A 23,458-nucleotide genomic window follows, 5' to 3' on the forward strand; every position below is an offset into this window, starting at 1 on the left:
GTTGTTTCCATATCTTGGCTAGTGTGAATGGTGCTGCTGTGAAGAGTGAAAGTACAGTTGCTCAGGTGTGTCCGACTCTTTGCGACCTCATGGACTGTAGCCCACCAAGCTCCTCTGTCCGTGGGATTCTCCAGGCAAGAATACTGGAGGGGGTTGCCATTTCCCTCTCCAGGGGATCTTCCTGACCCAGGGATCAAACCTGGATTTCTCACATTACAGGCAGATTCTGGGTGCATGAATATCTTTTTAAATTATAGTTTCATCTGGATATCTTCCTAGAGAAGGAAATGGTAACCCACTCCAGTATTCTTGCCTGGAGAATCCCCATGGACAGAGGAGCGTGGTGGGCTACCGTCCATGGGGATGCAGAGTCAGACACGACTGAGCGACTAACACACACACACTGGCTGTCTACCCAGGAATGGGATTGCTTCATCACATGGCAACTCTGTTTTTAGTTTTTAGAGGAACTGCCACCCTGTTTTCCATAGTAGCTGCACCAATTTATTACATTCCCACCACCAATGTAGGAAGTTTCCCTTTTCTTCACACCCTTTCCAGCATTCATTATACTTTTTGATGATGGCCCTTTGGACTAGCGTGATGTGATATCTCAGGGTAGTTTTGATTTGCGTCTCTGTAATTAACGTTGAGCATCTTTTCATGTGCCTGTTGACCATCTGTATGTCTTCTTTAGAGAAATGTCTAGGTCTTCTTCCCATTTTTTGATTGCATTGTTTTTTGTTGTTACTGAGTTGTATGAGTTGTTTATATATTTTGGAAATTAAGCCCTTGTCAGTCACATCATTTGCAAATATGCTCTTTAACAAGAAAAATATTTAATTCAATTAAACTAATTTGGGATTTGAAGTATATACCTTTCTTGGAACACTAGGTGGCCTCAATTGTTTTTACAAGGAACTACATGTTATGTTTTTCCCAAAAATTTGAAGAATTTTTTAGCAGTATGAGAGGTTCAGTGAAAAATAAAACAGCAAATGAACGAAATGAAAATAAAACAAATAAAATCAGACATTTGTGTTTTATTGCATTGTAAAATCTTGAAACAACAACCTCCTTGAGGGGGAAAAAGAGAAATGTGTGTCCTGGTTTAGAATAGCCCTACATGTTGATGAATGTTCTTGCTTTCTCTCTGATCAACTACTAAAGGCCTATTCTGTGGACCTTTTAAGGATCATTTGCAAATTCCTCTAAGCCTATGTTAACATTTCAGTGTTTGTTGACTGGGCAGCTTGTTTTTCATCATGTAGATTTCTTAGCCACGTAGCTAAATATCCTTTTCTGCCTCCTTTTCCTGCCTATAGCTTCTGTTGAAATGTCTTTGTTAGGGTTATATTTTGGCAGTGCTTTTTTTTCTCAGGCATAAAATGTCCAAAATTTAAAAATGGGCTTCCTGTGAAACAGAATGAGTTGAAACTTGTAATGGAGTTTTTCAAGAGTAATTGTACAAGACTTGAGGCAAGAGATCTAGGTGACTGTTTAGGGATGTTAGACTTTGACTAGGACTGTTCAAGAGTAATAAGATTCTATAGGGATGTATACCTTTAACTTTTATTAACTAGGGTCTTTGACACTTGGGTGTGGGAGAAATCAGCTTGGAAAAAACTGATAAGTCATGCACATCCATAGAGATTCAAACAGATTTTGACAGGTTGAGCTATAAATGATTCCACCTTGATTTTTGCAGCTTAGAAAGAAAAGGTAACCCCAAACATTGCATTTTATCAGCCAGCAGCAGAGTTTCTCAGCCGTGGGCACTGTTACCATGAGGGCTGGGTAATTCTTTGCTATGCTTTGTCCTGTGCGTTGTAGGATATGTAATTGCATCTACCCACTAGATGCCAGTAGTAACTTAGTTAAACTGCATCTGTGTCTATTCGCGTTTAGTTGGCTATGACTCTCGGCTCAGGACTAGTATCTGTCCTTCAGGACCAGAGAGACGTCAATGGTTTACTGCTACTTTGTCCTGCTAATGTCAGTGGCAGTTTAGTTCTGATTTTTCCTACATCAAGACTGAGCTATGTCTTCCCTCAGATTTTAGGGTATGCTGATGGAAGATGGTGTGACCAGCATGTGTAGTTCTATTCAGGGATCAAGGATGTTTCTCCATATGCCCACTTTAGCCTCGCTTTGCTCCCAAAATTTTTACCAGGATGATGTAACTTGCAGGGCCATGGATAGAAACGAGAGGTGTCTGCAATCAAGGAAGTTTCTGTTGATTTAGGAAGCTTCAGTGATTCGAAAGTTATTCCGTTATACATTTAAACTTTCTAAAAATGAGCTGTAAAAAGTAAAGGGCTTCCCACTATTTAATTTATCACATCTTTATGACCCTAAAATAAAGGGTAGACGAGGGAGTGTTAATTTTTCTCTCCATCTTTTTCTTTTACAGTCTCAACTTCAGACATACCTGACACTTGGGTTTGTTTTTCCACCTTTCATTTTAAGGTACTTCAGTTTCTGGCCAAACAAGAAAGCCAGGCAGGAAAATAAAACTTTTCTGAGGGACTTATGGAGACCTAATTACAACTATCTTAATTTCTCTGCCCCCGCCCCGCCCCCCTCACCAGGGCAGATTTTCCACCTGATGCTTTAGTGTTCTGTGCTGTCTAGTTCTTGCTTACTGTGGTTTATGTGCATGTTAGACTGTCTCATTGATATTCTGATCATGTCTCATAAAGAGGCCTAAGTGTTAACTTTTCAACAGAGCTTTGTATTTGGAAAACTATCCCTGCAAATTTTAAAATGATCCTGCTTCTTAGAGAAAGTTTAAGGGAGGCAGTATAAGTGATCTCAAGCTATAATTTCTTTTAGGGGAAAAAAAATGCACCCTTAGACCCATTTAAATTATAGCATAGAAAATAAAGAACATTTTGTTCTTTGCTCTTAACTTCCTGGGCTGAAACAACATTTTCCACCTCGACTACCTTATAGTACTGGGTTCCTGCAGCTTACTACCTGCTGAGTTTAAGTATTATTTTTATTTGTCCCTAGATTTTTTCCTTGGGTCTCAAATGCTTGCTTATTCTAGATTCCTTATAAGATTTGGTAAATAAATTCACTGTCCTGTCCTTAAAATATTTGTACCATCAGTCTTTCCAGCTCCATCTCACAACCCCCTCAAACTTCAGAGTCCCCTGTATTCCTGGTATTTCCTCTGTGTTTCATGTTTTGTGTATCTGGAATATATACTTCTTGCCAGCTTACCTCTGATACCATAATCCAAGCTACCACCACCTTTTGGCCTGGATTTTACAGTTGCAGTAACTTCTTGCTGATGTCCTTGATTCTCACCTTTCCCCCTTGGGTGTATTCCCAATTCAGCAGCAAGAATAATCCTTTAAAAATGTAAGGCTGAGGACTTCCCTGGTGGTCTAGATGCTTCTGTTCCAATGAGAGTGAGGGTTCCATCCCAGGTTGGGGAACAGGGATACTACATGTCACAGGGCACAGCCAAAAAAAAAAAATTTTTTTCAAGTGAGTTCCATCACGTCAGCCCCACTGAAAACCCTTGAATGGCTTCCCATCACATTCAGAATAAACGACTATCTACCTGATTTGATTACTATTTCCTCTTGGACCTCATATACCCACTGGGGGCCTTTTGCACTTCTTGTTCTTTCTGTATTGGCCCTGGGAGAGGCACCTGTCCCGACTGCTTAGCGCCTGTGTCTGCATCTGTGAACAGGAATAAGAACGCTTTTTCTCCCTTGCCTACCGCAGGGGGTTATTGAGTCTCAGATGTGTTCATCTTTTCACTGTTGGTTCACCTTACTGTCTCACATTGTGCTAGGAATTGTTTTTTTAAACACCTACCCCTCCTAAGACTCCCTTCCGCACTGTGGGTTTTGTTTGGGTGGGGAGGGGTAAGGGGAACCAGTAGAAGCCTCTGCCTGGCACTTTGTGTTAGTATGACAGTGGTTGCGGGAAGGAAGGGGAGAGCAGAGAGTGGAGACTTGTTCTCTGCAGCAACCTGGGCAGCACTTCCAGTCCTAGGGCAGGAGAAACCACTCTGGCTGGAGCTGCGGGGGAGTTTCAGCGGGAGCCCAGGGAAGACTTGGCAACTCTAGTGTTTCCTGTTGTCTTATGTCAGAGCAGAATTGTGCCTCTGTTCATTAAAATCCCAGTAAAAGAAATCCAATAGTCAGTTTATACTTGTGTTGAACATATGATTTGTAGAATATTGGATTTGAAAAAAACAAGGCTACTAGCTACAAGATTTTGCAGTCCTAGTTCTAACTTCTTGTATCACTAAACATTCTTACCATTTACTGCTGCTGCTAAGTCGTGCTTCAGTCGTGTCCGACTCTGTGCAACCCCATAGACGGCAGCCCACCAGGCTCCTCTGTCCATGGGATTTTCCAGGCAAGAGTACTGGAGTGGGTTGCCACTGCCTTCTCCTACCATTTACTAGGCTAACCCAAATAATCTATTCTTTGCTACTCCTGTGCTTTTTTTAAAGTTACTTTTGTTTTGGTTGTGCTGGGTCTTTGTTGCTGCACTCACGCTTTCTCTAGCTGCAACGAGTGGGGGCTACTTTTCATTGCGGTGCATGGGCTTCTCCTTGCAGTGGCTTCTCTTGTCCTGGTGCACAGGCCCTAGGGTGTGCAGCCTTCAGTAGTTGTAGCACATGGGTTCAGTGGTTGTGTCCTGTGGGCTCTAGAGTGCAGGCTTAGTAGTCATGGCACACAGGCTTAGTTGCTCTGCACAATGGGGACTCTTCCCAGACCAGAGATCGAACCCATGTCCCCTGCGTTGGCAGGTGGATTCTTATCCACTCTACCACCAGAGAAGTCCTCCTGTACCTTTTTATGCCAGATATGTGTAAAATGTGGAGAGCTGAGGGAGGGAGTAACCAAATTAGAATGAGGGAAGAGATGGTGTGAATATCTGGGCATATTTGTTTGTCACTGCAGTTAAGATGAAGACAGATGACAAAACTGGTCCTTTAGGAGAGACAGATCCTGTTCAAGTTAATAACTGCATCATAACTGGACAGTTTGGACTAATTTGAATGTTTACTTCTGGATGTAATGGCAATTACTTAATGTCCTACTGTAGAGAAGTTGTATGTTAGTAAATTGATATATCTTTGTTTCACAAGAGGTTATACTTTCAACTTAGTAAGGGAAATTCTTTTGTGAAATAGGATATAATTTGTAAATTCATGCTGAATTCAGAGTGGGATTCATTGAATTATCATTCAAGCTTCGGTAGATACCCTGTGACTAGGTAGGTTAAGTTGAGCAGAGGTGTGAGCTTGAGTTCTTTCCTGTAAACTTTTTTCCTATAGCACTCTAGAGAGTGGAAATGCTGAAAAAGATGAGTATTAGCAGCCTTCCAAAAGCATTGGTCCAAGTTTCTGTTTGTTCCCTGTATGATTTTGAATGCTGTAAACTTGTATGTTTTTAAAAAATTCTAATTTTATGCTGGAGTATAGTTGATTTCGATGGATGTGAGTTTGAGTGAACTCTGGGAGCTGGTGATGGACAGGGAGGCCTGGCGCGCTGCGATTCATGGGGACACGGCTGAGCGAATGAGCTGAACTGAACTGATAGTTGATTTACAATGTCTCAGTTTCAGGTGCACAGCCGAGTGATTCAGTTATATATATATATCTAGTCTTCAGATTCTTTTCCCATTTAGGCTATTACAGAATAATGAAGAGTTATCTGTCCTTGTTGATGATCTATTTAATATGTTCAACTAGTGTGTTTTAAACTAGTTGTCCCATAACCCATGGCCCAGTCAGTGTCAGTGAGAATTAGAAAAGATCCGTGTCTGCTTGAGCCCTGGAAAACTGATGGGTGGTACAGAGTACATACAACATCAGATAATGTCTGTCTGCTGCTGCTGCTAAGTTGCTTCAGTTGTGTCCGACTCTGTGTGACCCCATAGACAGCAGCCCACCAGGCTCCCCCGTCCCTGGGATTCTCCAGGCAAGAACATGGGAGTGGGTTGCCATTTCCTTCTCCAATGCATGAAGGGAAAAGTGAAAGTGAATTTGCTCAGTCGTGTCTGACTCTTAGAGACCCCACGGACTGCAGCCCACCAGGCTCCTCCATCCATGGGGTTTTCCAGGTAAGAGTACTAGAGTGGGGTGCCATTGCCTTCTCCTAATGTCTATTTTGTGAAGGTGTTTTTTCAATTTCAATGTATCTAATAATACATATTATTTGTGACTTGAAGCATTAAGTTTTAACTCCAGTTTAACTCCTTTTTCTCTAGGCAAATAAAAGAGAGACTGAAGAACCAAGTCATTCAGATGAAGGAGGAAGTACCTGGTTTCATACCAGGCCTGGCAATTTTACAGGTATTATGATAGTGTGTTTCCACTAGTATCTTTCTTCCTTTCTCAATCTCTCAGTAGTACTTAAGACAACAAGCACATCAAGGTTCTCCCTCTTTTTTGGCTTCTGTGAATCCTCATACCTTTTCAGTTTCTCTGTGCAGGCTACTCCTCTTCAGCTCAGCTTCTGCATGTGGACCTGCCCTGGCTCTCAGCTATTCTTTGTGGATACTTTTCCCTTATCCAGCGTCTCTTGATCATTGGTCTTAGGACCCCTTTGCTACTGCTAAGTCACTTCAGTTGTGTCCTACTCTGTGCGACCCCATAGACAGCAGCCCACCAGGCTCCCCCATCCCTGGGATTCTCCAGGCAAGAGTACTGGAGTGGGGTGCCATTTCCTTCTCCAATGCAGGAAAGTGAAAAGTGAAAGTGAAGTTGCTCAGTCGTGCCTGACCCTCAGCGGCCCCATGGCCTGCAGCCTTCCAGGCTCCTCCGTCCATGGGATTTTGCAGGCAAGAGTACTGGAGTGGGGTGCCATTGCCTTCTCCGAGGACCCCTTTACACTAAAAAATTTAAGACTTAGGGAACTTTTGTTTATATGAATTTATCCATTGATATTTTACTATATTAGAAATGAAAACTAAGAAGTTTAAAGATATTTGTATATTTTAAAATGCCAATAGTAAGCTCACTCGGAGAAAGCAATGGCACCCCACTCCAGTACTCTTGCCTGGAAAATCCCATGGACAGAGGAGCCTGGTAGGCTGCAGTCCATGGGGTCGCTACTAGTCGGACACGACTGAGCGACCTCACTTTCAGTTTTCACTTTCATGCATTGGAGAAGTCACTGGCAACCCACTCCAGTGTTCTTGCCTGAAGAATCCCAGGGACAGGGGAGCCTGGTGGGCCGCCGTCTATGGGGTCACACAGAGTCGGACACGACTGAAGCGACTTAGCAGCAGTAGCAGCAGCAAGCTCACTATATATTAGCATTCAGTTTAGTTCAGTTCAGTCGCTCAGTCGTGTCCGACTCTTTGTGACCCCATTGAATCGCAGCACGCCAAGCCTCCCTGTCTATCACCAACTCCCAGAGTTCACTCAGATTCACGTCTATCAAGTCAGTGATGCCATCCAGCCATCTCATCCTCTGTCGTCCCCTTCTCCTCCTGCCCCCAATCCCTCCCAGCATCAAAGTCTTTTCCAGTGAGTCAACTCTTCGCATGAGGTGGCCAAAGTACTGGAGTTTCAGCTTTAGCATCATTCCTTCCAAAGAAATCCCAGGGCTGATCTCCTTCAGAATGGACTGGTTGGATCTCCTTGCAGTCCAAGGGACTCTCAAGAGTCTTCTCCAACACCACAGTTCAAAAGCATCAATTCTTTGGCGCTCAGCCTTCTTCACAGTCCAACTCTCACATCCATACATGACCACAGGAAAAACCATACCCTTGACTAGACGGACCTTAGTCGGCAAAGTAATGTCTCTACTTTTGAATATGCTGTCTAGGTTGGTCATAACTTTTCTTCCAAGGAGTAAGCGTCTTTTAATTTCATGGCTGCAGTGATTTTGGAGCCCCCAAAAATAAAGTCTGACACTGTTTCCACTGTTTCTCCATCTATTTCCCATGAAGTGTTGGGACCAGATGCCATGATCTTCGTTTTCTGAATGTTGAGCCTTAAGCCAATTTTTTCACTCTCCTCTTTCATTTCCATCAAGAGGCTTTTTAGTTCCTCTTCACTTTCTGCAGTAAAGGTGGTGTCATCTGCATATCTGAGGTTATTGATATTTCTCCCGGCAATCTTGATTCCATCTTGTGTTTCTTCCAGTCCAGTGTTTCTCATGATGTACTCTACATATAAGTTAAATAAGCAGGGTGACAGTATACAGCCTTGACGTATTCCTTTTCCATTAAGTAATATTTTTATGACTTAGTAACTCTTAGAAACAATGGAGTGAGAAGAGGGGCATTGTTTTCCATTTTTGCAAAACCCTTTACTGTCTGGCTTAATAGGGAACAGCTGGATTCCTGTCCACTTTTCAGTCTCTTGCTCTTCGAGGTTTGATTGAAATGTGTGAAGAACCTTCATATATATCTGACCTTATACAGACATATGGTTGTAAAAGGAAGCGTTCTTTTGATATTCTTCTCAGATAAATGTGGATGTTTTTCTTTAGTACTATAAGGACTCAATACGTCAAGGCTGTATATTGTCACCCTGCTTATTTAACTTATATGTAGAGTACATCATGAGAAACACTGGACTGGAAGAAGCACGAGCTGGAATGAAGATTGCTGGGAGAAATATCAATAACCTCAGATATGCAGATGACACCACCCTTATGGCAGAAAGTGAAGAGAAGCTAAAAAGCCTCTTGATGAAAGTGAAAGAGGAGAGTGAAAAAGTTGGCTTAAAGCTCAACATTCAGAAAACGAAGATCATGGCATCTGGTCCCAACACTTCATGGGAAATAGATGGAGAAACAATGGAAACAGTGTCAGACTTTATTTTGGGGGGCTCCAAAATCACTGCAGATGGTGATTGCAGCCATGAAATTAAAAGACGCTTACTCCTTGGAAGAAAAGTTATGACCAACTTAGCATATTCAAAAGCAGGGACATTACTTTGCCGACTAAGGTCCGTCTAGTCAAGGGTATGGTTTTTCCTGTGGTCATGTATGGATGTGAGAGCTGGACTGTGAAGAAGGCTGAGCCCCGAAGAATTGATGCGTTTGAACTTCTCCAACACCCTGAGATTTCTTTGAAAGGAATGATGCTAAAGCTGAAGCTCCAGTACTTTGGCCACCTCATGAGAAGGGTTGACTCATTGGAAAAGACTCTGATGCTGGGAGAGGTGGGGGGCAGGAGGAGAAGGGGACGACCCAGAATGAGATGGCTGGATGGCATCACGGACTCAATGGACATGAGTCTGAGTGAGCTCCGGGAGCTGGTGATGGACAGGGAGGCCTGGCGTGCTGTGATTCATGGGGTCGCAGAGTCGGACACGACTGAGCGACTGAACTGAACTGACTGAAGTGAAGTTTCAAAAAGGCAGTTGCAGTGTGAAATCTGAAACTGTTATCAGTGAATCTTCGTATTTTGTTAAGTCGAAATCTTGTTTTATGTTACAGTTTGAATGGATATTTACCTGTGTGTGGTTTTGTTATGTTCTTTGTTCCTCATCTGAAAAATAATGGTTCACTGAATTATACAGATCTCCCAAATGTTAATACATTTTATTACATGATTTTTAAAAAATCATAATCATTACTGTCACCAACAAGCTCATCAGAAAAGCCTGCAAGTGTTGGGAAGTTGTCAAGCTCACAGGAGTACATAAATACCAATTTTTGCTTGAAAGCTCCAATTTTGTCATTAGGTACTTTCCTTGCAGTAGCAGGCTCGCTTTATCCAATTTTGAGAAAATATTTGCCAAATGTTCAAGCCCAAGTAATCATTGTCAGTTGTTCTTTCGAGTAAATTTGGTGTTTCATTAAAAAACTGGCCAGTTCTGCTTGCAAGGCAAGAAAGCACAAGTACTTTTCCTAGTGACAGCCACTTCTGTTTATGGCCAAAGTGCTTTATGATTGCTTCCCCATTCTTTATGCAGAATATTGAAAAGACATGTACTCAAGGATTGAGGTTTAATAAAAATAATTGTTACTGCATCAAGAGCACTTCTAAGTGAAATTGGTGTGTATGTTCTTTTCTTTTTTTCTTTTTTTTTACTGAGCGTGTGTGACAATGAAGGATATCCTTATGACTAGTACAGTTTGGTGCCATTGTCTTGATTCTCACTAAGTCATCAGCAGTCTTACCCGCCATAACTTTTGCAGCCTCGATACACATGTCAATACAGTGAAAATGGCAAATGACATAGTATTATGATGGCACTAGCAGGCCTTCTAAAAGGGTGTTGGGGTTCCCCAAGAGTGTATGATCCACACTTTGGGAACCATTGCCCTGCACAATTTCATCTGACCCCCAGATATCAGCTGTAGGTCAGGAACTTGTAAACCTGGATTTCTTCTGAGTTCCAGACTCCTGGCTTCCTGGACATCACTCCCTTCTCTAATCTTTTTGCTTGGTGTTCCTGTTACCTTGACCATTTAAATGCCAATGCTCAGCCCTCAGACTTCTTTTCTACTTTATTCTTTCTGTAAGTGAGCCCCCAGGCCCATGGCTGCTTGGGAGAATACTTCCTAGCCAAGATTTCTTCCAAGAGCTCCAGGTTCATCCAGTAAGAGGCCTTCAATAAAAAGGCAGAAGATATTTCATAAATACATGTCATGTGGACAGATGTACAAATGAATGTCTAAAGGGTTTACTGGGACAACAAGAAACTGATAGCTTGCATTTGAAATTCCGTTCAGAAACACCTGGTCCCTCAGGTCTCATTTCTCTCTGTATGTGTGTCTCCATATATATCGTTTAATTTCTTGCTAAGTTCTGTTCCATGTTCTCCAAGAATTTCAGAGTGAATAATACCGCCCCCGCTCCATTGCTATACATTATCTGAAAGGCCTTAGTTGAGAAGAAAAGCACCGAAGGCCTGTCGTTCTGCCTGGTCTGTTCTGTGCTTTGGTGGATTTTCCTTTTTTATTTTTACAAATTGCTAAGAATCAAAGGTATATGTTGTGGGTGTACACTTGGTACATATGTGGGACCAGTTATTTCTTGGCTTATTCTTGTGAATTATTTGTTGCATGAAGAGTAAATGTCGTAGACAAGAAATCTGTCTCTGTAAAGCCCTTTTTTGTAGCAGTAGCGAAGGTGTTTTTTTTTTCCTGTTTTTAAAATTGGCTTCCAAGCTCCTATTTTAAACTTATTGATTGCAAAGTGTTTTTGTTACATAAATGCCGTTCTGTAACTTGTCTCCTATGCTCTTGCCAATAAAACAGTGGTTGAATATTTTAATCTTGCACTTTAGCACCAGAAGCAATATCATTCTATGATGCAATGCTCACAGATTATGTTGTAATCACATCTGTGCCACCTCAGACCTCTTGTGTTTTTTTTTTTCCATCCTGGTGACTGGCACCACCATTTCCCCACATACTCAGACCAGAAACCTGAGCTGTGTCTTGTCCTCTCTGCTCTCCACATCATAAGCTCTTGAGAGCTCTTCCCTCCTTTTGTATATTTATTTATTTTAAAAATCATTTTTTTAAATTTACTATCATTACGATTATTACTATTACTGGTTGTGCTGGGTCTCTGTTGTTGTGCCTGGTCTTTCTCTCGTTGCAGTGCACAGGCTTCTCATTGCAGTAATGTCTCTTGTTGCAGATCACAGGCTCTAGGGGACACAGGCTCATTAGTTGCTGCACACAGGCTCAGTAGTTGTGGTGTACAGGCTTTGGTCACTCCATAGCATGTGGAATCTTTCTGGACCAAAGATCACGCCCATGTCCCCTCTATCAGCAGGTGGGTTCTTATCCACTGTATCACCAGGGAAGTCCATTTTCCGTCCTCTTAATTTCTTCTGCTCCCACCCCACTAGGGCACTAGTCACATGCTTACAAACTTCTGATCTGGATGCTTCCAGTCTGTCCTTTTACCCGCAGATGCCACCCTTGTCAAAACGCAAATCTGATCACAATCAATCCAGCCACACACACTGCCCATCCTATGCAAAAAGAATGACAGTACTGTTTATGTAATGTCTCTATAGTTCAAGTGATTTGTATCTATTTCTGGTTGTCCTCATTTTTATCTTATCCCCACCTACAGGATGGGAGCTGTCTTCTTGTAGACACAGTAATGAAACCAAGCAGGAACCTGTGGGGTCCCATGTGGTACAAATCCTTCCTGTGTCCCCCATTCCTCGTTTGTAAGAAATAGGCTCCATTCAGCCTCGCATAGGGCGGATTCACACAGTTGCTTATCAGGGAAGGGAGGGGATGTAGAAACACAGGAGAGGGGCTGTCTGGAAACAATAGTAGAGCACAGCCTTGGGGCAGGGTCCTGGTTCCTTCTCAGGGAATATACATGAAAGTAGCTTTGAGTTATTCTTCACAACTAAGGCCCCCACACAAGTGAAGGATGGTAACTTCAAGCTGAGCACAAGACTCCTAGAGCACTTCCCTGTTTCTTTACCACCAACCAATCTGAAGAAAGTCACACACTCTGTTGCTGTCAACCCAAGTCTTGCTATAAAATCTTTTCCCTGGAGCTGAAGAAAAACTAATGAATTCCCAGGATATTTTATGTTGTAAAACAGGAATCGGAAGACCATTTTGTCTTGTTCAGTCGCTGAGTCATGTCTGATTCTTTGTGACCCCATGGACTGCAGCAGGCCAGGCTTCCCTGTCCTTAACCATCTCCTGCAGCTTGCTCAAACTCAAGTCCATTGACTCAGTGATGCCATCCAACCATCTCATCCTCTGTTGTCCCCGTCTCCTCCTGCCTTCAGTCTTTCGCAGCAAAAGGGTCTTTTCCAGTGAGTCAGCTCTTCACATCAGGTGGCCAAAGTATTGGATCTTCAGCTTCAGCATCTGTCCTTCCAGTGAATGTTCAGGGTTGATTTCCTTTAGAATTGACAGGTTTGATCTCCTTGGTGTCCAGGAGACTCTCTCAAGAATCTTCTCCAACACCGCAGTTGGAAGGCACCAATTCTTCGGTGCTCAGCGTTTTTTATTGTCCAGCTCTCACAGTGGTATATGACTACTGGAAAAACCGCAACTTTGACTGTGTTTGTTAGCATGTTGGCCTTTGTTGGCAAAGTGATGTCTCTGCTTTTTAATATGCTGTCTTGGTTTGTCAAAGCTTTTCTTCCAAGGAGCAAGGGTCTTTTAATTTCATGGCTCCAGTCACCATCCTCAGTGATTTTGCAGCCCAAGAAAATAAAGTCTGTCACTGTTTCCATTTTTTCCTCATTCATTTGCCATGAAATGATGGGACTGGATGCTGTGATCTTCATTTTTTGAATGTTGAGTTCTAAGTCAGCTTTTTTCAGTCTCATCTTTCACCTTCATCAAGAGGCTCTTTAGTTTCTCTTTGCTTTCTGCCACTAGGGTGGTGTCATCTGATATTTGAGATTATTGATATTTCTCCCAGCAGTCTTGATCCCAGCTTATGCTCATCCAGCCTTGCATTTTGCATGATATACTCTGCATATAAGTCAAATAAGCAGGGTGACAATATACAGCCTTGATGTATTCCTTTCCCAATTTTGAACCAATCCATTGTTCCATGTCTGGTTCTACTGTTGTTTCTTGACCTGCATACAGGTTTCTCAGGAGGCAGGTAGGATGGCTTGGTATTCCCATCTCTTTAAGAATTTTCAGCAGTTTGTTGTGATCCACACAATCAAAGGCTTTAGCATAGTCAATGAAGCAGAAGCAGATGTTTTTCTGGAATTCTCTTGCTATTTCCATGACCCAGCAGGTATTTGATCTCTGGTTCCTCTGCCTTTTTAAAATCCAGCTGTACATCTGGAAGTTCTCAGTTCATGTGCTGTTGTTGTAGTTGTTATGATTTGATTTGATTTGTTCAGTCACTCAGTTGTGTCTGACTCTTTGCAGCCCCATGGACTGCAGCACGCCAGGCTTCCCTGTCCTTCACCATCTCCTGGTGTTTGCTCAAACTCATGTCCATTGAGTCGTTAATGCCATCCATCCATCTCATCCTCTGTCATCCCCTTCTCCTCCTGCCTTCAATCTTTCCCACCATCAGGGTCTTTTCCAGTTAGTCAACTCTTCATCAGAGCTTCAACTTCAGCATCAGTCCTTCCAATGAATATTCAAGGTTGATTTTGTTTAGAATTGACTGGTTTGATCTCCTTACTGTCCAAGGGACTTTCAAGAATCTTCCCCAACACCACAGTTCGAAGCATCGATTGTTCAGCGCTCAGGGCTGAGTAATTTCCTAGGCTAGGAAGTAGGAAGATTGTATTCCAGTTACTTTGGAGAAGTGGCAGGGATTTCCAGGAACTGGGCCACTGCCCACGTTTTGGCCTTTTATGGTCACCCTGGGAACTGTCATGGTGCCTGTGATGTGTCATTTAGCTTGCTAATGTATTACAGAGAGCATATAATCAGGCTCTACTGGAAGTAGATGGCTCTACTGCCATCCTGTACCTAATGGATTCTAACTGATTTTTGTGGTATCCTGCTCTTTAACGGTTGTGTCGTTCTTTTAACTGTTGTGCCCTGCCCCCTTCCCTTCTGTCTCAATAGGACCTTTTTTGGATGATGTAATTGACCTCCTTCAAAGAAGAAATTGGTATTTCTGATAAAATGCTTAAGTGATTTTTTTTTTTTGTATAAACTATAATGGGATTAAGATTCGTTCTGGGAAACCAGTCTGCCATCCACCCACTTGACTGTCAGTCAAGAAATCTACTGTTCTTCAACTAAACATTCCTTTTGCATCCAGTTTGAGAATGATTGTGTAACCATTTTCCCTATTAGATGCTTATACTGAGTGTTTCAGCTGGATCCTAAGAGGTGTTTTCCTTTGCCTTAGGATTGATGTATGCTCATAACTCTTAAGCATTTTTAAAAAACGAGTGGTCATTTTGGAGTTTTAGAAAAATTCCTTCGGAAACATCCAGACAGAAACAGCAACAACAAAAAGACTTCAGACTTTTGTGATACTAAATGCCAAAGACAGCAACCTTGAAGGAAAATGTCGTGATTCCAAACTTGGCCAAATTTGTCCTTCGAGTGCAAAGATGGCAGAGAGATATTTTCAGGTACACACGGACTCAGGAGAATTGCCCACACCTTTCCAGGAAAAGTGACTTACCGTTGTATCTCAGCTACATCAGAGATGAAGATAAAATATAGAACAGTTGTAATTCATTTTCAAAAAAACAGCAGGGAGTGATAAAAACCATTTAATCTCAGAGTTAAGTCAAAATAACTAATTGTAGTTATGAATATGGTCTGCTTAAAAAACATACAACCTAAGAGCTGTGAGTTGTTTGCTCAGTGTCTAACTGAGGGCTGGACCCCAGGAGACAGCAGTAGTCTCTCCAGTTGCTCAGAGAAACTGTCCCAAAGAGGTCGGGAGAGGAGCCGGTATGCATCAGTGAGTGTGGACTGGGGATACAGGCAGTCAGGATCTCAGTGAAAGGCTAACTGCAGGCACCAGGATCAGATATCTCAGTGATTTTAGTGCTTTTCTGTGTGTGAGAAGATGCATGAATCTGGGGTCATTGACATTCTTCCTAAAGATACACATTTGAACTGTCTCAGGGGCCCACATATCCAAAACATGGAATACAGCAACCTGCATTCCTTTCAGGGTGGACTTGCAGGTCAGTGACTGTGGTGGCTACTGACATGATCCTTACGGAACTGGAATGGCAGGAGACATTCTTTGTTTACAATATAAGGAAAAACAAAATACTCCTCCCTTTCTTATTTGATCTAAAAACCTGGAAGGTATTAAATCTGGTAACCAAATCAATGAAGGTTGGATGATAGGGGCAAAGGTCATACATGTGAAAAGGACAGGAAAGATGAGCTTAAAATCCCTAAATTTCCCTAAAATCCTAGGGAAATCCTCCCAGTAAGCAGCTAATGCATTTAGGTGCAGAAAACCAAGTACCCTTCACTGGACTCCTCTGGCTATCTTGAAATTCAGCTTAGCTCTGGCAAAACCGAGACTTCTCTAGAAAGACACCTGCAGCTAAGAGTGAGGCCATGTTCCATGAACCTGTGTTCCGTGAACCTAGGGAGAGCCTCCAGGAACAGCATCAGGTGACTAAGCCTGGAGCTACTCTGTTCCTAGGGCCAGCTGCTTTCTCCAGAGTTGTCCTGTGTAAAGCAGCCACACATCACTGTCTCTGGTGTCAAGGGACCTACAGTTTTTCCCTCTGCAGTTTGGGGAGAAACCAAACTTATTGTGATAAATCACCCCGAGAGGACATTTCATCATTGAAAAGAGCAAATGTCAGCACTGATACATGGGGAGATATTTGTAAAGGAAATTTTTTAGGTAAGTGATTACAGTGAAAACCTATGTATATCCATGATTAAAGAAACAGGGACCATGTTGAAACCTAGCATGGTGGGTCAGAGAAGTTGGCTTCTGGGTACTCTTTCCTCTCTGTGTTGAGGGCAGCAGACTGCCTTTTGCCTGGCATAGGCAAGTGTTGTGGGTGAACTGGGAATAGTTCACCCTCATTGATTCCTCTTCTCTGTGGCTGAGCCTGAGAGCTTTGCCCTGCCCCCAGAGGTGGGGAGAGGGCACAGATGTCTTATCAGAGCTACCATGCGTTCATGCATGTTGCCAGTTCTCCGCCCCCCTGCCCTGTTGCTCTGGCTCATACACTTGCTGGCAAGCAGCGGTTCCCCGTGGTTTAGGCAGGCCACTGCTCCCTCACTTAGTTCCCAGAGCGGATGCTAAAGTGTCTTTTCTGTGGGGGTCAGGCGTGCTTTGCTCCGTTTGGTAATGCCTGCTGTGTTCGTGTCTCCATGCTGTCCCGCCATCCTCCTTATTCTCCTGTAAAACTTCTTGGGAGCAGGAGTCTCATAATTAAACATTGCTTTTATCAAAACTGAAATTTTAGAAGCCCTGCCTTACAGTTTGCCTTTCCCTAATCATCCGATTTGCATGTCTTTGTTATTCCAGGTCGGCAACAGAGATGACTCTAATCTTTATATAAATGTGAAGTTGAAGGCTGCTGAGGAGGTAAAGCCCAGAAAAATGGTGCCAACGCCCCACCTCAGCTCCCACCCCTCCCCTTCTCTGAGTCCTGTCTGTCACCCCTTGCACTCCTCCCACAAAAACTTTCATCACCCGCAGCAGACTTCGGTTTACTTATTTTGCAAGTTAGAAATGGGTAACAGAGCTTCGGCCTGTAGTTGGCCCTGCAGTGTTTAGAATCAGTGATCTGATTCTAAAGAGCAGGCGTAGAGAACATGAATGTGCCTGTTCGGTGGCGACAGTTAACAAGGGAAGGAGTGGGGGGCTCAAAGCAGGAGACTCATTCTTCGGGACATGTGAGGGTGGAATGATGCCTGCCTCTCTTGCTTTGGTTTAGTCACATCTGCAGAGGAAACAGGCCCATGTCTCAAGTCCTTTTGCCATGTACCCGTTTTAAATGCTCATTCTTGCAGATCGGGATCAAAGCCACGCACATTAAGTTACCCCCAACGGCCACGGAATCTGAGGTGAGCAGTTTGGAGTCAGCTGTTAAGAGGGCAGCTGAAGTGCTTTTCTCACTGGTTTTAGTTTCAGAGAACTTTAGGGGCTGATACAGTCAGCACACAAGAGACCTCCAGATAATTCTTTCTCTGCAGACTCAGCCTCCAGAAAATCTTTGAAAATCAGTAAATGGGGCAGTGCCAGCTGTGAATGTTGGGTACTTGCAGTGTGATTGCCCGTATTTTGCTTCTAAATCACTTGCGACGTTCATTAAAAACGGATCACTGGCCTGTCGTTTTGTGTACTTTAAAATTGAAAACATATATTTCATTTACATGCTGTTCAAGAATAGGCAGAACAAATCTTGGGTGAGTCAAGTTGCAACTGTGGTTGCTGGTAGGTGGGGGATTGGCTGTGACGTGACAGGAGGGAAAAAGGACTTTCTGAGGTCATGGATATTTTCTACATCCACACAGTCCAGCAGGGGAGCCACTAACCCCATGTGCTCATTTAACTAAAATGAAATAAAATTTGAACTCCCACTCCTCAGTTGAACTAGCCACATTTCAAGTACTTCAGAAGCCACTGTTTTAAGGTACAGATTATAGAGCATTTCTGTCATCACAAAAGTCTTGGTTTAGAGGATGATAACATGAATTTTACTGTGTAGCAATAGATTATTAAAGTTCTTAGCTCTTTTATTTGATGGGTTTCTTACCAGACACCTGAAGATGACATTCTATGTTAAGGTGGAGTTGATCTAGAATGCAAGGCAAGAGAACTACAGTTAAACTCTCGGTGTGTGGAGGGGAGCAGGGATGAGGTCACCTGGCTTTTGACTTGTGAAGTGTTTCTCTACCCTCTTGATTTCTCCATGGTATATAAACTGGTATGTGGTGTGATTTTTAGGTGTTAAAGTGCATCACATCATTGAACGAAGACCTCACTGTGCATGGGTTCATAGTGCAGCTGCCTTTAGATTCAGAGAATCCCATTAACACTGAAACACTGGTCAATGCTATTGCCCCCGAAAAAGATGTGGACGGGTGAGTATGGCTTGGCTTTCTGCACCACGTTGCTTGATTGCGATTAAAGTATATTCCTATTTGAGGAACATGTCATTTTGTTTCTAAAGAGTAAAAATACCTATCACTTTCCTTGTTTTAGACTGAATAGCATCAGTGCTGGAAAACTTGCTAGAGGGGACCTTAGTAACTGTTTCATCCCTTGTACACCCAAAGGATGCTTGGAACTCATCAAGGAGACAGGTAAAAACAGAAAGAAAGCACCCTTTGGGGGAACGTGGTCTATACCTTTGGAGGTTTAGGGGCGATACGCTGTGGGCCCTAAAGAAGCGGGCTTGATTGGCACAAGGACCTGTATGCTAGGGGCTTCTTGACCTAAATTCTCAATGTTCTCAACAGCCCTATGAAGTAGGTGCTCTTACTGTTTAACAGCTGAGAAGACATTCTCAGAGTGATCGAGGAGTTCGTCCAAGAGGCAGCAGAGCCAAGATTTGAACTCAAGAGTTATTTGAGTTCAAAGCAGATTATTTTTGTGTGGAAAAATAACTGATTTTGGTAATACAAATTCATATTGTCTGTAGGGTGAAAAGTCCCCGCCCCAAAATGGGCTACCAAGCCATTGTAGTTCTAGCAAATGGATCCCTTGAGTAACCAACCCCCCATTACCTAGTCAGCATGTTGGCATTTTAATTTCATCATGAATACTCTTTAGCAAAGGTTATTTTTTTTACAAGGAAGTGTGCCCTTTTTAGAGGAAGTGGATCAGAAATTTCAAGTGGAAAGTGTTGGCTAACGTAAGTAAAAATTTTCTGTGGCTGGCAAGGAAAGGTCAAGGTATAACCCTTGGGACAGCTATTGCTGATCAGTCCTACAACTAAATTTATCCTCTGTTGCTTGTTTAGCCTACAGTGTATTACAACTCAATGGAAATCAGTCCCTTAGGCTGCAGCAGCTGTAGGGCTTCCACCTTCTCTTGTTGATTTTAATTAATTAATTTTTATTTATTTAAGCTGTGCTAGGTCTTAGTTGCAACCTATAGGATCTTTAGTTTTCACATGTAGGATCTAGTTCCCTGACCAAGGGATCAAACCCAGATCCCCATGCATGGGAGTGAGGAGTCTTAGCCACTGGATCACCAGGGATATTCCCTCTTGTTGATATTGAAGCAACCATTTGCCCTAGCACAGTTTCAAGTCCTTTGCTGAACCCTAAAAAGTATAGAAAGGTACCTTATAAACACTTCACAATTTGAGGGCTTTTCTTCTAGATGTTCATGATGTTAGCATTATATAGAAACTTCCCTATTTTTGGATAGAGTTAATGTTACACAAGAAGCATAATTTGAACACAAACTGCCTTGAGTTGGCTTCAGTGGGACTGGGTGTAGGGACTCAGCAGAGACCTCATCTCTGGTCCCCTTTGCGTGGCAGCTCCTTCTCAGCTCTACTTGGTCTCCTGGAGCAGCTCCAGCCTGTTCCATCCTTGTGCCTAAGAGTGATGGGGCAGCTCTTGTTGGCCAGGGGATGAAATACAGTCATTTGTCCACACTTGGGTCCTCACCCACATCATCTCTACTGCGGAGAGTATGTTGGTCCTGAGGGATGTTGGAACAGTGCCAGAAGACTGGGGGCTCAGTAAACAAAAGAAAGCTTTATATTACAGTTAGGTTCCCCTTTATCACTTCTCTGCAAATAACCCTGTGGCCCAGGCCCTAAGCCAAAAGAGAAATTTGGATGAGGAACTAAAGAATTACTGATATAATCTAATTTCCCTCACTTCTCTCCTCCACTCCATTAACATGCACCCTATTTCTTATAACTTTTTCCCAGGTAATGTAATCTGCTCTCTGCTTCCATATGGCTGTTAAGCATGTCAGGGTTTCTTTCTGCTTTGAGTGTAGGTTTTCTTCCCACTCTGCTATGACTCAGTAAATGAATCTTGGCTTAGGCCCTGCTCAAAAACCCACTTGCAAGAAGGCCACATGGACAAGCCCCAATTTTGTAGCTGAAACCCTGAGTTGACAAAGAAGGGATGGTTTTAGGAAGATTTGTTTTTGATGCTCAGAACTTGTTTTTGGGCACTTATTCTGAATTTTCCCATTTAGGTGGCTTGCAAAGGAGGGCAGCTTCCCCAGTTCTCTGATGCTCGCTGGCTTGTCTTTCAGGGGTGCAAATTGCCGGAAGGCATGCTGTGGTGGTCGGGCGCAGTAAAATCGTTGGTGCCCCAATGCATGACTTGCTTCTATGGAACCATGCCACAGTGACCACCTGCCACTCCAAGACTGCCAATCTGAACGAGGAGGTAAGGGATCCAGAGTGGAGTACAAGGGCTGTGTATGTGTGTGTGTGTGCACGCACACGTGCTCACATTTGCATGCATGTTCCCATGTGTGGTGGGGGTCCTTGCGTAATGGGAGTAGCTAACATTTCAGTGCCAAAAATTGTCGTGTACTTTACCTCATTATCTCATTTAACCCCTCTAACAATTCTATGATTCTTGTCTATTTTACAAGATGAAGAAACAAATTCAAGTTTAAAACTTGCCCAAATTTATACAGATTTTGTTCTGACTATTTTTCTCCACCAGTCCATCCCACAGTAGATAGCGGTTAGCAGGATAGGAACTGAGACTGACCGCTGGCTGCCAGATCCCGGATATGTGACTGGGTGGCCTCAGAGGTGGAGGTGTCTAGAGGAGGATGTGGACAGTGGTCTTGTGACCTCAGTCACAGCTTGTTCTTGACACCTGGGCTCAGAAATTCTCATACAGACACATCCCATTGACAGTGCAGTCTCGTAAACGTGGGGAGAGACCAGGAGAGGCCCTGCATCTCTTTAATCCTCCCCAAGCAATGCTCTGTGGAAGGTGGTAGTTCCCACATCCTGGGGAAGAGGCATGGAATTCAGGGATGTTGTTTCAGGCCTGTGGCTCTAAGCCTATATGCCTCCTTACCTTGCAGGTTCTCATCAGGTTCCCCATTCAGTAAAATATCTAGTGAAAGGGGAGGTTTTGACATGTGTAGGAATGAGCACAGTATACAAAGAGCTGTCAGAGACTTTGCGGCCTGCATAAAATAGCAGATGACGAAGAAAGTCGTGTAAAACTTAGGGGTGTCCTTTCCGCGTCTACGTTTTTTTTTAATGTGTCACTGTTAAGTTTCTGAAGTCAGAACCATCTTTTCCTAGATAAGTAAAGGTGACATCCTGGTGGTTGCAATTGGTCAACCTGAAATGGTGAAAGGGGAGTGGATCAAACCTGGGGCGATAGTCATTGACTGTGGAATCAATTACGTCACAGGTGAGTGTTGCGGGGAGGAAGGTGAAGCCTAAGCAAGAACCTTTTGTCCCGTTTGAGGCTTGAAGTGTTAAGGTTCAGAGCGATTAGCCTGCCCTTGGGTGCCTGAAGTTAGTAGATGGCATAGTTGCCCCTTGGCAGGAAGAAGCTGTGATTTTAGCCACTGTGCCGTGCAGTCCCAAGATGACCTAGAGGTGGGGTGGTGTTTAGTCATTAAGTCACGTCTAACTCCTGCGACCCCATGGACTAGCCCACCAGGCTCCTTTGTCCATAGGATTTCCCAGGCAAGAATAGTGGAGTGGTTGCCATTTCTTTCTCCAGGCAATCTTGTTGACCCAGGGATCAAACCTGGGTCTCCTGCATTGCAGATGGATTCTCTATAGACTGGAGCCACCAGAGAAGCCTCACCTTGAGTGGATTTTAGCAAAGGACAGTTAAAGTGTAGTGTGATCTTTACAAACTGCTCTGAAAGTACTCCAGGAGAGGGATACATAGTGCCAAGAGACCTCCAGTTAGGGCTTTGCAGAGGTGTTTGACCTGCACCTTTTCTAGACCAAGGATAACGCTAACTTTATAGTCATGTCTGTAACTGTCCTTGAATCCTCATCCCTAAATTACTCCCCATGGCCCTGTTTGGTTAGTAATATTATCACCATTCTTCCTTCCCGCAGGCCTGAATCCTTTCAGTTTCCCTCCCAATCATTCCACGTATGGACCCATTTTTAAATTATGAATTTTTTTTCCCCTTCTATGGTTTCAGTGTCACCACTGAGCGTCCCCCTCTCCACCGGATGCGCTGCCATGAATATCTCCCTGGCTTCCCTACCGCCAGCTGCCTCCCACTCAGGTCCATCTGCGTGCTCTTGCCAGGTTTTGGGGGCTTGATGTGGACTTGTGAGCCTCTATCTCCCAGGTCACCTGTCAGACTCCTCAGCCCCATGCTAGTTTCAGCCACCTCTGCGGCCTTTTTTCTCACATGCACTTTGTGAATACCTGTCTTAACTGTTGTAAAGTGGACCATGTCCCCCGCCCGCCCCCCACCCCCACACATACCTGTTTTCCTTTGTAGCTCCTCTGCGTCTTTAGTGGGACAGGCTGTTCTCTGATGAAGTTTTCAAACATAAAAGCTGAAAGGACAGTTTAGTGATACTTGTGTACATGCTTTGTGAGTTTAAAAAAGGAACAATTTTTAATCAAGCGATCATTTCTGTGCATTGGGCAGGCACCACCCCAGGTCTTGGGCTACACAGTCAAATAAAACTCATCTGTCATCTTCATTTTCAGCAACTTCCTGCCCACCCCTTCTCTGTCTGAAATGTCCATTCTTCCTTCCAAACCTTGTCTTATTTCCCTTCATCAAAAGAGGATCTCTCCTTTGAAAGTGCTTTTCTTCTCCCTCCCGTCCCACAGAACTTGGTGTTTCTCTCATCGTATGTGTCTCTTACTTTTTCTCCACTCGTCTGCCCCTGGGTGCCTCGGGGCAGTGGTCTCTGCGGTGTCATGTCCAGCTTGGGCTTGCTGACAGCAGGCCCTCATCTGTTGGATTGTTGAAGAGGGTTAGAGCAAGAATATTCTTTTCTTCTCCCTTCCCAGCTCAAGTTTGAAGTATTGACACTAAGCTGCCAGGAACATTAGTCACTGTCAAGCCTTCCATTTTTAACCTCCCTCCCACTCTCGGTACCATGATTTTAAGACAGTAGCTCACAATTGATCACTCATTGTCTTGTAGTGTA

General features: G+C 43.4%; 1 protein-coding gene across 4 annotated transcripts in view; it reads left to right on the forward strand.

Moving 5' to 3' along the window:
• The window catches only part of MTHFD1 (methylenetetrahydrofolate dehydrogenase, cyclohydrolase and formyltetrahydrofolate synthetase 1), a 64,173-nt gene that overhangs the window by 10,835 nt on the left and 29,880 nt on the right, over positions 1 to 23,458 (forward strand). For all 4 annotated transcript variants that reach the window (XR_011258304.1, XM_069596771.1, XM_069596770.1 and 1 more), the window contains exons 2-8: positions 6,250 to 6,334; positions 16,891 to 16,950; positions 17,379 to 17,432; positions 18,316 to 18,452; positions 18,574 to 18,674; positions 20,596 to 20,732; positions 21,617 to 21,728. Coding sequence is in view for 3 of the 4 variants with exons in the window: in XM_069596770.1 (XP_069452871.1) it covers positions 6,250 to 6,334; positions 16,891 to 16,950; positions 17,379 to 17,432; positions 18,316 to 18,452; positions 18,574 to 18,674; positions 20,596 to 20,732; positions 21,617 to 21,728 (686 nt within the window). In the remaining variant the exon portion in view is untranslated. The remainder of the gene's footprint in view (positions 1 to 6,249; positions 6,335 to 16,890; positions 16,951 to 17,378; positions 17,433 to 18,315; positions 18,453 to 18,573; positions 18,675 to 20,595; positions 20,733 to 21,616; positions 21,729 to 23,458) is intronic.

Source organism: Ovis canadensis, chromosome 7 (genome assembly GCF_042477335.2).
Source record: "Ovis canadensis isolate MfBH-ARS-UI-01 breed Bighorn chromosome 7, ARS-UI_OviCan_v2, whole genome shotgun sequence".
Taxonomy (NCBI): Eukaryota; Metazoa; Chordata; class Mammalia; order Artiodactyla; family Bovidae; genus Ovis; species Ovis canadensis.